At 36.7% G+C, this 17,404-nt stretch overlaps 2 protein-coding genes across 2 annotated transcripts; one reads left to right on the top strand and one right to left on the bottom strand.

Annotated features, from left to right (window-relative positions):
* The first annotated feature begins 274 nt into the window (after positions 1-274).
* Positions 275-5,028, top strand: LOC144962899 (uncharacterized). The gene is made up of 3 exons (XM_078896287.1): positions 275-888; positions 1,961-3,699; positions 4,937-5,028. The coding sequence occupies exons 1-3, from the start codon at positions 275-277 to the stop codon at positions 5,026-5,028; spliced, it is 2,445 nt and encodes an 814-aa protein (XP_078752413.1).
* On the bottom strand, positions 5,008-17,224 carry LOC144963199 (DGAT1/2-independent enzyme synthesizing storage lipids-like). The gene is made up of 8 exons (XM_078896955.1): positions 16,223-17,224; positions 15,530-15,697; positions 13,375-13,473; positions 12,107-12,201; positions 11,384-11,447; positions 10,471-10,546; positions 6,905-6,968; positions 5,008-6,365 (listed from the first exon to the last, which is right to left on the bottom strand). The coding sequence occupies exons 1-8, from the start codon at positions 16,482-16,484 to the stop codon at positions 6,267-6,269; spliced, it is 927 nt and encodes a 308-aa protein (XP_078753081.1). The 5' UTR covers positions 16,485-17,224; the 3' UTR covers positions 5,008-6,266.
* Positions 17,225-17,404: the final 180 nt, after the last annotated feature.

Below are 17,404 nucleotides of genomic sequence, written 5' to 3'. Positions count from 1 at the left end.
CTATTTTTTGTGGCAAAATTGTCATTTTTTTGTGGCAAAATTTGGGATTTCAAATGGCAATTTTCCGCGATGCCAGCCTAATGGCCAGTACATATTGGTCGTTACAGACGAATATTCCCGCTACCCCATCGTGGAAATACTCGACTCCATTCCAGGTCATAGCGTTATTCCCCGCCTGGACAAAATTTTCTCAGAATTCGGCATCCCGGAATCATTGAAAACAGATAACGGTCCTCCCTTCAACGGACATGAATTTTCCAACTATTGTCACCACATGGGCATCAAACACCGCAAAATTACCCCATTGTGGCCTCGTGCCAACGCCGAAACTGAACGATTCATGAAAACGGTCAAAAAGACACTCCGAAATACCCCAACTCCACAGCTAAAACAACAACTGTACCGATTTCTAATATCATACAGATCAACTCCACACTGCACAACAGGCGTTGCTCCTGCAACCATACTTTTCGGCCGACAACTTCGAACAATGCTCCCACAAACGACCAAATCCTTCGAAGATAACTCATTGCGTGAACGAGACGTCCACCAAAAAGCCAAAATGAAGCATTACGCTGACAACATAACATATGTAAAGCCTTCAGAGCTCAAAATTGGCGATCCCGTTCTCCTAAAACACAACAACCTTACAAAACGCGACCCCCCATACGAATCACAACCTCTTGTTATAACCCAAAAGAAAGGATCCATGATCACAGCTGCAAGAGGTCAACAGCAAGTTACTCGCAACAGTAGCTTCTTCAAAAAGTCGCCTCGACCACCAACAACTGCTGAAATAGAACCAGATCATCCCGATCCAGACTCGACAGACAACACTACCCAAAATACCAATACCCTACCGCATTCCCCACCCGTGTGGTGTCCGGGGTCCCTCAACTGAGAGGGTCAAGAATAGCCCAACGCCAAGCCAGCGTGTCGTAAAAGGCGACTAATGGTGTGTGATTCCCCCATCTTTGAGTCACCTGGTCCTCCAGGTTGGGGGTTGGCAAAGGGTTAACACCCCTTTCCGTTAAACTCAAACCGTTACAGAAACACAGACAGACAAACTAAATCCTTTTTTTAGCTTGGGCGACCGAAGAGTTTCTGGAATTACAGAATTTATGAAGGACAACAGACAAAGCCGAAAGGACTCTGCTGACCCGATGACGTCTTCGCCAAACAAGCAGCTTCGAATTGCGTCGTGGAACGTTCGCACCATGTATGAAGCAGGAAAAAGCTCTCAAGTTGTGACTGAGATGAGAAGATACAGGCTGCATATACTTGGAGTAAGCGAAACCCACTGGATACAATCCGGACAGAAACACCTCAAGTCTGGGGAGAAGATTTTATATTCAGGGAGAGGGGACGGGATTCATACACAGGGAGTAGGAATAATTCTAAGCAAGTTTGCCCAGAAGTCACTGAGAGGATGGGAACAATGCGGAGAAAGGATCATCATGGCGTCTTTTACAACACGGAGTAAGAAGATCAGCATGAACATTGTACAGATCTATGCCCCAACAAATGATGCAACAGATGAGGACAAAGATACATTTTATGGTCTGCTACAACAAGTCATTGACAAGTTGCCAAGGAAAGACATCAACATATTGATGGGAGATGCTAATGCAAAAGTGGGACAGGATAACGTAGGCTATGAAGGTATCATGGGACGTCATGGCATGGGAGAAATGAATGATAATGGAGAGAGATTTGCAAATTTCTGTGCATTCAACAGCTTGGTGATTGGAGGATCAGTGTTCCCCCATAAGAGGATCCACAAAGCAACTTGGGTCTCACCAGATGGTGTGACAGAGAATCAGATTGATCATTTTTGTATCTCTCGTAGATTCAGACGTTCATTGGAAGATGTGACAGTACGGAGAGGGGCAGATGTTGGATCAGACCACCACCTGCTATTGGCAAAGCTTAAGCTCCGACTCAGAAAACACGGGGCCAGATCACATACAAGAAGAAAATTCGAGGTGAATGCACTTGATGGGGAAAAGAATGAGGAATTCAAACTACAATTGAGTAATAGATTCCAACCTCTTACTGAGCTCGAGGAGGACATAGATGTAGAGTCACATTGGGCAAAGATCAAGGAAGTCTACATAACAACTTGCCACGAGGTATTGGGGGTAAAGAAATCGGAACATAAAGAATGGATAAGTCCAACCACCTTGGACCTTATTGAAAAGAGGAGAACAAGGAAGGAACAAGTGAATGCAAGCCGAACAAGGGCTTCAAGACTGGATGCACAAGAGCAGTATCGAACCATAGCTAAGGAAGTCAAAAGATCTGTGAAGAAAGACAAGGAAGCATTCATGAACAGACTTGCAGAGAAAGCAGAAGCAGCAGCGACTGGAGGTCACATGAGGATCCTTTATCAAACTACCAAGACACTTGCTGGAAAATATGGGAAACCAGAGGTACCAGTCAAAGACAAAGATGGGAAAACTATTTTTGGAAAAGAGGCTCAATCTGAACGATGGAGGGAACATTTCAACTGCCTTCTGAACAGACCACCACCAGACAACCAGCCAGAAATTTTGCCTGCAAGGAATGAGCTACCAATTAGCTATGATCCACCATCGATAGCAGAGATTGTGGGTGCCATTAACAAGATGAAAAGGGGGAAAGCTGCTGGACCAGACCAGATTCCACCGGAGGCTCTAAAAGTTGATGCGAAAAGAAATGCTGAGGCCCTGCACCCACTATTTGAGAGAATCTGGAATGACGGGATATTCCCAAAGGATTGGAAGGAAGGACATCTTATCAAGCTTCCAAAGAAAGGGGACCTCAGTAATTGTAATAATTATCGAGGCATCACTCTTCTTTCTATCCCAGGAAAGGTTTTCAACCGTATTATTTTAGAGAGAATTAAGAATGCAACAGATGCTAAACTGCGGGACGAACAGGCAGGTTTTCGGAAAAACCGTTCAACCACCGACCAGATTGCCTCTCTGCGAGTCATAGTAGAACAGTCTATAGAATGGAACTCTCCTCTTATTGTCAACTTTCTGGATTACGAGAAGGCTTTCGACAGTATTGACAGAGCAACATTGTGGAAAATTCTGGCACATTATGGACTCCCTGAAAAGATAGTAAACCTCATTAAGGAAATGTATGAAGGATCAAGTTGCAGGGTTGTACATGAAGATCAGCTTACTGACAGCTTTGAAATTAAGACTGGTGTCAAGCAGGGATGCTTGCTCTCACCATTCCTGTTCATCCTTGCCATTGATTGGCTAATGAAGGAAACCTCCAAAGGGAGAAGAAATGGGATACAGTGGACCCCCTGGACACAGTTGGATGATCTGGATTTTGCAGATGATCTGGCTCTTCTGTCCCACACCCAGGACCAGATGCAAGCAAAAACCACAATTATAAACAGCCTCTCGGAATCAATTGGTCTAAGAATTCACCCTGCAAAGTCAAAGGTCTTGAGGATAGGTACGCGTCAAAGGGAGCAGATCAAAGTAAAAGATCAAGAACTCGAAGATATAGACACTTTCTGCTATCTCGGAAGTATAATTGACAAGGATGGAGGCACGGAAGCAGAGGTGAAAGCACGAATAGGAAAGGCACAGGCTGCATTCACATCTTTGAACAGAGTTTGGAGAACTAAAGATATCTCCCTTCAACTAAAGCTAAGACTTTTCAACTCAAACGTGAAGTCTGTCCTACTGTATGGATGTGAAACTTGGAACGCATCACAGGCATGTATAAGGAGGGTACAGATTTTCGTAAACAGGTGCATGCGTAAGCTACTCAGAATAAAATGGATGGATAGAATAAAAAATGAAGAAGTATGGAAAAGAACACAGCAGAAACCAGTGGGAGAGGATATAGGAAGAAGACGATGGAGGTGGATTGGACACACGCTTAGAAAGAATGACTCAACTATAACAAAGAAAGTATTGGACTGGAACCCTCAGGGCAGAAGATCAAGGGGAAGGCCACGAGGAACATGGAGAAGAATTAAAGAAGCTGATATACAGAGAAGTGGTAAGACCTGGAATGAGATAAAAAAGTTGGCTCAGGATAGAGAAGGATGGAAACTGTTTGTCTGTGGCCTATACCCTGACCCAGGGTGAAAAAGGCAATGATGATGATTCCCCACCTGCATATTCATCACCCGAAAATTGTGTAACAAATGGTCCCCCGATAAGACCACGTCGCAACATTCGTCGTCCCAAAAAATTTGACGATTTTGTACTAAATAATTAATTGTCTTAATTAAATCCTCAATACGTAGTGTTAAAAGTTGAAACCAATATTAATCATATATATATATATATATATATATATGGTGGATAAGAATTATTAAATAAAAAACCTTGTGCCCGTGTCTGGAAGGTTTTTTTCATTAAAGTGATAACTACAAGCATTTAAAAACTATATTTAAGATTTAGTCTTAAAATCTTGGCATGACATCAGTTCCCACTACACCATAATGTGAAAACCTTGTGCCCGTGTCTGGAAGGTTTTCTAATAAAAAACTAATACATATATAATATGTGTGTTATCAGTTATTCAAATACTCAAGTTAGCAGTGTACCACTATCATTAAACTCATCTTATTCTTACTATTATTTCACCCTGAGGAGGAAAGATCTATGCTATCATTGGAATAATATCAGAGTATACGACATCATCAAGTCTGGGACAATTAATTTACTTTGCTTTTCCTGATCTTGACATAACTGCAAGATGTTTGCAATTTATTTGTGAATCAATTTATTATTGCTACTATATTATATTCAACTCAGTTTCCCTGCTTTATCTTTAAACATTTTGTTGTTGTAAATATATCAATTAATCAACTACATTTTCTTTATTAAAAAGGGGAGTGATGTAATGTTTCCAAGTAATTAATTTAATGAATTACATCCCCTGTTTTACAATTTACTTTCACTTTCAATACTTCCAGTCTTCTACTTTCACTTCCTGTTTTTTGGTTATCTTTGTATCCTGCCGGCAAGCAGCAACCAACTCTGTATCATGCTTATCAATAAACTTTAATCTTCATCCATCCATCTTTGCATTATTAAATTATCATTTAATACCCATTCAAACATTACAATTGGCATCAATTTTACTAGAAGATGGTTATATAGAAATAGCGAACTATCAATGTCGGTAATAATCAGTCTTCTTCTTTCTACAAACACAAACAAACATTAATAAATGGTTGCAAGGTCAGTCAAAGGATGCCAGATGGATCAACATTAAATTCAACAAGAAAAAACAGTGAAAAAATAGTGAAATTAAAAAAAAACAATATTGCAATGTTTTTGTACAAACAAAATTGCATTTAATGAAAGATGTGGTTGAGATGTTGAGATTCCTCCAAAAATGAGGCTTTCACTTTTGACTTTCCTTGTCCAATTTCTGCATTCTTAATAGTTAAAATTTAATGTTCTTATTCATTCGGAAATAGTTTGCAATATATTTAGTCCTTGCAATGAAATGAAGGGGACTCTATAGGTATGAGTTATTAAATTATTACAAATTATAAAATCTTAAAAAATATAAGATCAAATTTATCATTTAAAAAAAAAAACAACTTAAATATTGGATGGGGGACGAGAAATTTAGTAGATTTATGAAGAAAAATAACGGTAGAACCTGGAGAGATACAGTGTGTTTTCAATACATATTTTGGTGATGACATTCTTTTAAAGCTTCTATGATTATAGTATGTTTTTAATCAAAGTTTAAAAGATAAATTTGAACAAAAAAATTCACTATTTAAAAAAAGAACAATAAATTTATTAGTGAGATAATATATCATGTTTAAGAATTGTATTTCAACTTCAAAATATTAAATAAGTTTAAAAAAAGGTTGAGAAATATTTTGGTATATTTTCAAATTACGGCAAACCTAATGAAATGGAAACAATGGGTGACCAAAGATGAAGAAAATCAAAAGTTCACCTACATCTGCCATTATACATATAGAAATGTACCAAACGGAAAAAAAAAGGAAAGCAACTATAAAAGATTACAGAAATCAATAGTTGTAAGCAGTTGTAAAGTTTTTATTTATTTATGATTTTATAAATATGGCTGGACAGAAATAACTGCTTGTTTGAAAACAGAACACATGGCCACTTCAAAACAACTTGACAACAACAGATGGTAATATATAAATTATTACATAACGCAGAATTTATGGACTCAATAGCTGCACTATAGGATTGATTGTATAAGAGGAGACATCACAGTATAAAGATGAATCTACAGCACGACTATCATAGTCATCTTCTGAACATGGGTATTCTTTCAAACAATGCTCGTAAAATATTACCAGGCCGCTTTTGATGGGTGTTTATCAAATTGTCAACATTTTCTTTAATCTGGACATGGATAGAAAGGAAAAAAACCCAAGATTGATTAAAAACAAAACCCATAAAAAAAAAAAACCCGGAAAAATTACATTGAATATGATTTGGCACAATGAAAATGTAAAATAAAGAACTGAACAAGTGTGTATGAAAGGTGCCAGACAAAGCAAGAAAGAAAATTACAAGAAGATAAAAACATCCCAAAAAATCAGTCGACCTCGAGGTCTGCTCTGAGCAATGCATAACCAGGTCCTTGAACGATTAGCTTTACTCACATTCTCTCATCACCCCTAAGTGTAAAATAAGCATCTGACCAATAATAATGTTGTCTTTGTTGAAAAAAATAATAAATCAATAGCACCATACAGGCGACATGTCCTATCCTCTACACGTATAGAGTTGATGCTGACTTTGGACCCATTGTAAAGAAAGTTGAGCACATTAAGCGGATATTGCTCTACACAAGGCTCGTTTTTTTGTGTTTTTCTTTCTCTCTTTTTTATCTGACCGTTACAAATTGATATCTAAACATACAGTTTCGAAATGCTTACAATTTGAGCAAATTCATGAGGTGTCACATTTGGGGTTGGAAAAATTGGTTCTCCAAATATCGTTCTGAAAAAAAAAAAAATTTAAATAAAAAAAAACATTTATGAATAGTAAATAACTCATTTCGACTCAAAAACAAGTTGCACAGTCACTTTCAATAACACTAACTATATTTTTCTAAATCCAAATAGCCATATACTTTGGAATAAGCCTTTATAGGAAAGATTCAAACTAACTCAATCTAATCAAACGAGAATTTCTCCGATCATTTATCTGAATGCATCCACAGTTGTTACTGTTTTTATCAAGTGAGTATTAACAGCAATCAAATTTAGCTAAAAAGAAGCCTATGTCACATTGCTGTGACTGTTCTCTTAGTGAAAATATAAGAAATATAATGCCTTGTAATGCATGATAAATTTTCAAAAATTTTGACTGTACTGAATATATTCAGAAAAGTGAGTGGAGCAGGCACTTATGTTGGTAACAACAAGATATGAAGTGAGTAGAAAAGTGCCAGAAGACAATAGAGAATAAAAATTTTTCGCGGCAGTGGTGGGGTTTGAACCTGCGACCTTATTGGTACGACAACTCCGCCTGGCAGGTGAGAGCGTGGCTCTACCGTGTGAGCTATCCACGAACACAAAACACAGCGTACACAACGACAACAGTTTAGTTGAGACGGGATCCCATTCCTGACACCTGCTGACCCGGTCACGGTGAGCGGTCAATCACCGAGAGGAATTTACCTAACGGGGATTGCCGTTTCACTCAATTTAACAATGTTTTGTTTTATTGTCTGTTAGACACCCATATTGAATGAGTTGAAATATCACTACTTGGTATAAAAGTTTATATTTTCTACTTTTACTGTGTGTTTTTTATTTTTTCATAGTATTACTAGATTTCTCAATATAAGTTATCAATGAACGGTAACAAATTACACAAAAAATATAGCGGGTGCAACATTTCAAAAATTAGAGAAAAAAAAACGTTGCTATGGATTTGTCTGAATTTTATGTATTATAAAGAGAAGATGTAAATACTTCTCCTCACAAAAACGTATTTTTCCTCAACACAAATATATCCGCTACGAGCATTCAAACTCGTCAGTGTAGTTTGGGGCTGGTCTTTAACTGAATTGCGTTGATGACAAATCGCATTTTATTCATATCATTGATAATGCCGGATGCTCTTTTTTTTCCAATTTTGCTGTTGTTTGGTGACAGGTCTCTGTGCCTTGTTCTCCAAGAAGTCTAAGTCCAAACTTATATTGAGTGATGTGTGGTATGCACTGGTACTCAAGGAGGTGTTGTTTTGGGATTATTTTGTTTGGAAAATATTTTCTGTATGTATCCGTGTAATGTTTTATTGCACTTTGAATATATTGGATCGTGTCTGCTTTGATCGATTTTGTGTGTGAAATAAAGTTGTGCACATGACTATAGGCCTTGTTTATATTGTCGAAAATTAATCCAATACTGCAAGCGTCGTCAATGATGAGTGGGTCGTGGGTGCAGTTCTTTGTTTGTTGGATAATTGTAAGTGTAGACTTTTTCTTGTTAGTATTTGTGGCAGTGGTTGCCAATGAATGATCTGCTGTGGTAAGCCTGTTGTGTAATGCGGTATTCTGTCCAATTCAGAGGCAATAAGACCATCCCTGAGGGTGAGTGGCTCGTGCATGAGATTTGAAAGTCTCTCCTGCGTTTTGGAGTTTGTTGTTATATTCTACTCTGTCGATATCAAACATGCAAGTGCAACCCGTTTCAAGGTTGATTTATTTATTATTAGCGTCTTGGCAATGAGAAAATACAAAGAAGCTAATGAGTCGTGTGTTCAATGTGCTTTATAATGTGTACTTTTTACACATAAATTATGAGTGTGCTCCTTGCTTGTCCAATGCCGTGTCAGTCCCATAGACTAAAAGAATGTTATTAGAATAATTTGAACATTTAAATGGTTTCTTGCGGGCACGTTTCTATTTCTGTGTTAAACAAAGCATACCACGACATGTCCTACATAATGAATTCACTGCTTGGTTATGACTTGCAATTGTGTGGTCCATGCTGTAAGAGAAAATTCAAAATTGACTGAGCGATGTAAGCAATGATATAGTGAATTAATGAATAAAATGAGTTTTAAAACACTCTGTATTACTTCTCATATCCATGCATACATAACAGCGTACATAAAATTTGGAAAAGAAAAACCAAATACTTCACCCAATTTGGTGAAAGAAAGGGGGGTGGGGGGGGGGGTGGGGCAGGAAAATTCTAACAAGCAGTTGAGCTAAGTTGAGGCCCAACACACAATGTCATTTAAAATTAAACATTAGCAAGATAATTCAAATTATGCAATTTAAAAATCAAATTAACTCATCATTGAAAAAAATAAAAAATAAAAATACAATTAACAATAAAACCGCAGCGAAATATTACGTTTCAATAACAAGGCTAAAGAGGTAATATCATTATTACCTGACCTACCACGGAAAAATAATCATTACAAAATAATGAAAACTGAAGAGTAAATGAAACTTACCTCATTTCGTAGTAAAACTTGTGCCTTGTGAATCACACCAAAAAAAAATTTAAAGTTTATAGCAACGTTTTTTTAGAATCCTGAGGTAATTACAAGTAATTTTATTTAAATGTTATAGAAAAATATGTGAATTTGAATCACGGCTTGTGGAATAAGTACTGGAGATATTGAAATAAAAATTGGACCGATGGAAAGAGGAGGTCTGCGAGAATTCTTTGCATTTGGGTGGAATTGCATCGTCACGAAGATCGTGAGGTTAATTGGTACGGAAATCATCCATTGGTATCACCCAATGCACGTCAAATCTACGTTCTGGGAATTGATATCGGCTGACCGCTGTTGACCCCGGTTACCTGTCGGGTGAGGTTACGTCGGCGCTCGGAACAGCGGGAAACTAAACGGTCAGATTTATAGTGCAGATTAGACGCCGTGGCACGAACACATAAAATATTCGTTTCAAACCCAAAGTCATTTCTAGATCCCTCTCTCACCCACTTCTTGAGATCGCCGATTCGTTCGCACACCACCATCGCGAAGTTATTTTGACCAGCAGTTAAGCTTAATAGCCAATATTCTCAACACAAACATATAACATAGAAACGATTGAGACATTGAGTATGCTCCGGTGTATGGGGTGAATTTTTAATTCAGAAAAGTGAGTGGAGCAGGCACTTATGTTGGTAACAACAAGATATGAAGTGAGTAGAAAAGTGCCAGAAGACAATAGAGAATAGAAATTTTTCGCGGCGGTGGTGGGGTTTGAACCTGCGACCTTATTGGTACGACAACTCCCCACCACCGCCGCGAAAAATTTTTATTCTCTATTGTCTTCTGGCACTTTTCTACTCACTTCATATCTTGAATATATTCTTTTTTTTAATACTATTGTTGATATGGGATCGAGTCTTGAGTAATTATACTAAAAAAAAGTATGCTTTTTCATGGCTTTCTGTCACTCATCCAAAAAAGTAAAATTGTTTCTGTAAAAAATATATTATATATTCATAGGATATCATCATGAACTTACTTCATTTTGACGGGGAAAAATCCATAAATAGGAACAATAGGCAATCTTGTCCTTTCATAAACACCCCTTAAGAGTACTGAAATGATCATGGAGAAAGACATTATCAAAATAATCTAAAACTAAAGTACAATGAATATTTAACAATAATAATAATAATAATTATAATAATAATAATAATAATAATAATAATAATAATAATAATAATAATATATGGTTTATATATAGCACCATACCCGTATATCAACAAGATCAAAGCGCTTAACAGTAACTGGCAACATACAACCACTCAAACATGCAGTATGAAACAAAGCAATAAAATTCTAAAGTGTTACAACTCTCATTGAATTTGAACAAAATTTCCATTTGACACAAGCCTGTGGACTGTCCACAAAATCGGTCACTTCCTATAATCAACCACTCATTCATAGCTGAATCGAGTGGGTTAATGGGAATAAGTTGCCTTGCTTGAGACCATAACACCGTGGCTACAATTTTGAAATTGGCATCCATCTCTTCAATGATCATGCTCAAAATTGCTTTAAATTTGTTAAAAGACAAGATATACTTTGCACTAATAGTCACTGATGCCACTTTAAGGTTATATACTGTCCAATTAGATATCAGACATTGTAAATACAAATACAAACACATGTCAGAATGTAAAAGTAGACTTCATGATAATAACAATTATTAATCTGCTGATTTATAGCAAGAAACAATTGCGAAAACCTGGCATAATAAACCGAAATTGTGTTTTCAGACTGGTTTATCTCACAATGCAAAACATAAAAGAAAATCCAAAAGATTGTATTATTTATGAAAAAGTTATCTTAAATATCATTTTTTGTGTATCAAAAAACAATTTGACGTTCCGAGACAAACTACCAATTCAGTAAAATGGAAAAAAAATGACCTCTGCTCCATCCAGGTGTTCTAAAAGCTTCTCGACAATTCATCGTAAACATTGGGATCACAGGCTGTTAAAAAAACAAAAAAACAAATAAAAATAGAAACATTAAAAGATACAACTTCAAATATAAGATAATATTAACTGTTTATATGACAGTGATAAATTAAGGACCAGGCACCGGTATAATATAGTTTTTGTTTGTTTTTAAGGGTTTTTATGGCGCATGCAACACATTAAGGTTATATAAGCGCCAGTAAAAAGGAAGAAAATAGGATAGAAAAAAGTTATAGAATTACAATTAAAGCACCAAAGAAAAGGAAAGACAAAAGGGGAATTGGTTCAAATAGGAAATAGATGTAGATTCCAAGCACACACTATCAGTGTACTTACTTTGAGATCACCTAAAAGTCTCATTCAGACACAAGCACAGGTCCCCACTAAGAGGAACACACTCAAATGTTTACAAATCATATATAATATGTAAACAATACATAATACAGTGCATAACAGAGAAATGATTTACAAGACAAAAAAAATCATCTCCAAAACTCTACTGTACATTCAACTGTTTCCCTCCCAGCTAGGGTATCCGGCCAGGGTCAGGACAAAACTAAGTAATCTCATTCCAAGACGAAGACAGAAAGCAATTGGAAAACGATACATATTCTAAAAATAAGACTTACAGCTGTTAGTAAAAGTGAAAAGGTTTGAAAATGAATAAATTACCACATTTGCTTGCAAAGCAACTTTGGCGAACCCCAGTCGCTTTCCCCACATTGTTTTATATTCTTCATTTCCAAAAAGAGCTTCTCTCACTCCACCTGGAATGGGAATGAACATATTATAAATTGTCAGTAAATATGAACTCTCAAAGCAAATGCAAAACAGAAATAGCCATTATTGTCAAAATCAGAAAATCCTCTTTCCCCTCCTCCCTCCCTGACCTACTTCATTTTAAACAAAGGCATGAATTTAGTTTTTTTCCCCCCCTATAGCTCAAGGATTCTAACTAGGTTTAAGGAAAATTCTCATTTCAAGACAACAACGGAAAGCCATATTAAGGGTACAACATATTCAAAGAAATACATGACACAGCAAGAGTTGAACGCCTCAGGCCATAATGAGCGATCAAGAAAATGCCATCCAAAAATTGGTAGGAGTGATCTGATTTAATTTGATTGATTTGAATGAGTGGAATATTTAAAAGTCGACAAAATAGATTAATAAGAGGAAGCCTCTGATATGGTGTTAATAGCTTAGTGGTACAGTTTTGTAACAAAAAAAAAATCATACTGAGCATGGTCATGTACCAAATGATGACAAAAAAAAAAAAACCTATGACCCTTATGATAAATCTTTTGGTGAAAAATTCTCTCCTTAAATCTTTTTTAAAAAATGAGCTTTTATAGCGCTATATCCGCTAAACATGCTCAAAGTGCTTTAAAAAGGGTCCCTGGCAAACAGCAACACTAAACACGTAGGACGGGACATGACGCCTTTTAGGCAGTATTAAAATTTTCTTCGTACAGAGACAAGGCTGTCAACGGCCAGGTACTCACTTTAAACCTGAGTACGGTGAGAGAATGTGAGTAAAAAGCCTTTTCCAAGGACTCACTAGACGCAGAGTGAGGCTCAAACCCAGGACCTTCCGACCTGAAAGCGAGTGTCATACCACAAGACCACATAGCCTTATAGCATTACTCAGTATGAATGAGTACCTATCAGTAGTGATGGACATTGGAAGAGTGTTTGCATAAAAAAAGATGCCCAACAGGAAACTTGTGCTGTGTGAAATTAAAATTTGGTTCCACAGAACCTGCTGGAGAAAAAGAAAATGGATTGTTAAGTGTTTGGAGCATGGTGAATCTGTAGAAATGTTCAATACAAATGTTCATATTTTTAACTCTCGAGTTCATCCTCATTGAAAATCGAACACATTTGTTTGATTTTTCATGCATATGAACTTGAGAGAGTTAATATTATAAAAACAATACCTGGTGCAATGCCAAGAATATGTCCATCTCTTAGGGTTTGAGCACAACTGGTGACGGTACCTGGCGTTACAGACAATACTTTCATCAATTTACGCCAGCCTGTACAAATAATAACAATAATTTAAAAAAGGATAATAAAATCATTCTTTGTTTTTCTCTTACAATTCACATGCAATGAGCAGAGCTGCCAATTTGAAATGTCAAGAATTCGTGGTTTCCAGGGAAAAAAAAGAAAAATTCACTTTAAATAGCTTTAGAAACAAACAATTTTCTCCCAGCATGATACAAAAATGCTCCAAAGTCCTGAATATAGGACCAAAGGAGCTAAACTTTCTTTTTCAACAAGATTTATTGAGTCAAAGAGACCTATGCAGCTCTGTAGCTGGAGTCAAAAATTTGTATTTCTACTAATTTTTCAAAGTACTAGGCAGGTCTGAATGAGTCAATGTCCATAAGTGTAGACTGAACAATCCAATACCATCTAACATTGGTTTAATACCTATTAAGCTAAATGTCATCACAATGGTGCAACAAATCCTTTTTAAATAGAGCAATTAGGCCCATGGAGCCGGAGTTTATCCCGATGTCTATAGCGTGAAACGGACAATAGCAATTGCTTGCTACCCTTTGAATAGGATGCTAGTCTATCACAAAGTACTTTCTGCCAGATCTAACAGACCCAGCTACCCTATCACTGCTGGGGACAGGGGTCAGAAATAAATCTCGACTGCACCCGGGATCGATCTCGGTCCCTTTGATTGTGAATCGAATGCTCTACCAACTGAGCTATCGGGACCCCCTTTATAAATCGAAAAGCATGGGATAAGTTTTGAGACATTGGTCATTTTCCATCGTATCTACTTTGAAAAATCAAGTAAATTTTAAACTGCAATTCCCCAAAATTAAATTAATCGTTTTCGGTTTTTATATTAATACATAATCTTATACAAAACTATACGACAATCTTAAACTTTTCATGATAAAATGGAAAGAATAAACTTAAACTAGGACATTTATATAGCGTTAATCCACTCAATGTGCTCAAAGACTCTATAAGGGGTCCCTAGCCAACAGCAACACTTAACATGTAGGACGAGACATGACACTTGTAAGGCAATATTACTTCTTTTTTCCAACACTGAAATGCTGTTAACACCCAGGTGTTCATTTTACACCTGAATACAGTGCGAGTAAACAGCCTTCTTCAAGGACTCAATTATGTACCACTCACAACAGGACTCAAACCCAGGACCCACAGGTCCGAAGGTAAATGTCTCTTTAAACACATTCTTTCACTGTACTTGGATATAAAATGTGTACCTGGCCATTAAAAGTTGTCTCTGTCGGAAAAAAATTGTATATTGCCTAACAGGCATCATGCCTCATCCTAAATGTTAAGTGTTTCTGTTGTAAGCCAATTAGAGCATGTTTAGTGGATATTGAGCATTTTTTTAGTTCCGAACGTGACAAAAACTAAAATCATACATTTCTAATCATTTCCGTTTTCAAGTTACTTTTTTGACAACTTGTTCACACCAACATAATACAGTGGAATCCACATAATGTCAACACTTCTTGTTGGTTCTAAATTTTCTGTTCTTTATCTAAGTGCCGAGCTGCCTACTTGAAATTTATAAAATTTGTCGTTTCCAATGGAAATAATGAAACAGTCACTATATATAGCTTTACAAATCAATAATTTGCCATCGCAATGATCCACATATGCTTCAAAGTCCTGAATATAGGATCTAAAGAACAAAATTTTTCTTTCCAACAAGATTTATTGAGTCAAAGAGGCGAATGCAGCTCTGTAGCTAAAGCCAAAAATTCGTAAAACTACGAACTGGATTCAATAGTCTGATGTTACGTCCGCCCAGCACCCAGCAACACGGTTCTAAACAAAGAAAATTGGTACACTTCATGCTGGCTAGAACTTTTTCACATGTCATGTGACCAGAATGTATAAAAGTCAAAATATGATCATATTTATGCTGTTTTTCTCCTCTGGATACACTTATATGCTCGTCAGAGAAGTATTTCATAAGGGCGATAATGGGGATAATGGCATCTGCCATTGTTCCAATAGTTTAGAACCAGATACAATGCGTCAATACAAGGGAAGTGACATCACGACTGTTGAACCCTGTTGACCAACCTGGAATGCTGAATAAAAATTTGTCCCCAACAGCATGAATGAGACGACCTCTCTCTAACAAACATGTAGCTAGGACATAGTAAAAATCAACGGGAATGACTCCATGGTAGTAGATGATAAGTGCTGGCCCTGTTCTTGGGATGTTGTCCAAGCCTTCAACTTCATAACCTGTTGAAATAATACAAAGCAAACATTATATCATTAAAATAAAGAGTGCGGCTATGTGGTCTAGTGGTATGACACTCGTTTTCGGATCAGAAGCTCCTGGGGTTGAGGCTCGCTTGCACATAGTTCAGTCCTTGGAAAAGACTCTTTACTCACATTCTCTCGCCGTACTCAGGTGTAAAATGAGTATCTGGTGTTTAAGTATTTATTGAATTGTTATCATTATTATAACTTATGAATATGTCAGTCTGGTTTCTTAGTTGTGTTATAATAGCTTCCTGAAAAGGATAAAGTTGCCTGGATCCACTACTGACAAAGTATTGAATTGAGACGAGCCTTTGGGAGGAATTCCATATATGTAGGTGTCACTTCAATGACTATTAGTAAATATATTGTAGTTGCGCACCTTGAATAATTTTTAATCTATTAAAAAAATTAAACAAATTGATCTCTGACTGATATTATGGTATGGTAAAGAGACTTCATATCAACTTGTAATGTGAATAAGATATTCATAGAAAAACTTACCATGCCATATTTTGCTTTGTGCATTCCAGAAAGCTGCAATTGCTTTCCTCGCTCCATCCCAGATGTCTTGACTGTAAGCATCCTTTATTTTGATTCGTTGGCCATAAACAAATATAATAAGGGCAGATATATAAATACACACCAGGATGACGAGAGGAAGTAGGAAGGAAATGATGACAGGATACAAAACCCAGAGGACCCATTTGAGATAATCAATGTCAAGACTATGAATGTATTCTATGCAATGTGTGAATGACTCCATATCGTTTGTCTCTATGAAAGGTGATTGATTAATGATTGTTCTTTTGCCACTCCACAACCCACGTCTAAATCCTTATACTTATAACTTATAATTATAACTGATATTGCGACGTGAGTCAGACGGAATATCAAAATCACAAAGATGCGGACAACATGGTCATGGTGTTGGTAATCTAATTTGATAGATATCTTATTTTTTTCAACAACAACAAAAATTGTTGCGGGATCTATCAACATACACAGTACAAGTACAAGTACAGGTACATTTGAATGAATCTGTTAGTCTAGTACGGTTAGGCACTACTCATGACGATAAGATCATGGCACTGAGCAGGAAGAGACAGCAATGGGTATTAATTGTTCACATTCACAATAGAACATTTCACACTGAGGTCATCTCCATCGCATAAGCCTATACATTCCTTGGATTTGTTTTGATTTTGAAGAACAATCTTGACGTTCTGTAAAGAATGAGAGTATCTTTCAAAGCAAGAAATAGTCTGACTATCTATCTGTTGCGAAATACACCCTTTAGAAGACAAATCAATAATGACGACAATTCATTTACAATCCATGACCATATCTTTACCGGTTCCCTTTCTCGCTCTTCCAGGTTGACAGTTTACATTCTTTACAGCTTACCAACCCCCAACATTATTCACAAGCCTACACACAACACTCACAACATTCAGATGAACTCGGGTGAACTCTGTGACGTGCTACTTATCATTCCTCCGGGTTAAGAAACTTCCCAATCAAGATTTACCAGATAAACGTTTCAGTTCACTAAATAATTAGTGTGTTTGTTGATCCCATTTACTTCATCCCTATTTCTTCATAAGTTATTTATTGAGTAAAAAATGGACACAAATTTTCAAGGTTGAACATTATTTAACACACTAGAGAAAATAATGAAGCTTA

The sequence above is a fragment of the Berghia stephanieae genome, chromosome 1 (assembly GCF_034508935.2).
Source record: "Berghia stephanieae isolate SIO BIC M18660-M18661 chromosome 1, UCSD_Bste_1.3, whole genome shotgun sequence".
NCBI lineage: Eukaryota > Metazoa > Mollusca > Gastropoda > Nudibranchia > Aeolidiidae > Berghia > Berghia stephanieae.
Note: the sequence above shows the minus strand (reverse complement) of the source record. Positions and strands in the feature narration are given on the sequence as shown.

Bases quoted from the DNA above. Each gene is read 5' to 3' on its own strand.
- LOC144962899 (XM_078896287.1), top strand. From the start codon at position 275: ATGGGCATCAAACACCGCAAAATTACCCCATTGTGGCCTCGTGCCAAC. The intron at 889-1,960 runs GTCCCTCAACTG...ACACGGGGCCAG, and splicing joins CCACCCGTGTGGTGTCCGGG to ATCACATACAAGAAGAAAAT. The intron at 3,700-4,936 runs GTGAAACTTGGA...CAATACTTCCAG, and splicing joins GTCTGTCCTACTGTATGGAT to TCTTCTACTTTCACTTCCTG.
- LOC144963199 (XM_078896955.1), bottom strand. From the start codon at position 16,484: ATGGAGTCATTCACACATTGCATAGAATACATTCATAGTCTTGACATT. The intron at 13,474-15,529 runs GTTGGTCAACAG...TTATTTGTACAG, and splicing joins ATTTTTATTCAGCATTCCAG to GCTGGCGTAAATTGATGAAA. The intron at 6,969-10,470 runs GTAAGTTCATGA...TTTTTTTTTCAG, and splicing joins TTTTTCCCCGTCAAAATGAA to AACGATATTTGGAGAACCAA.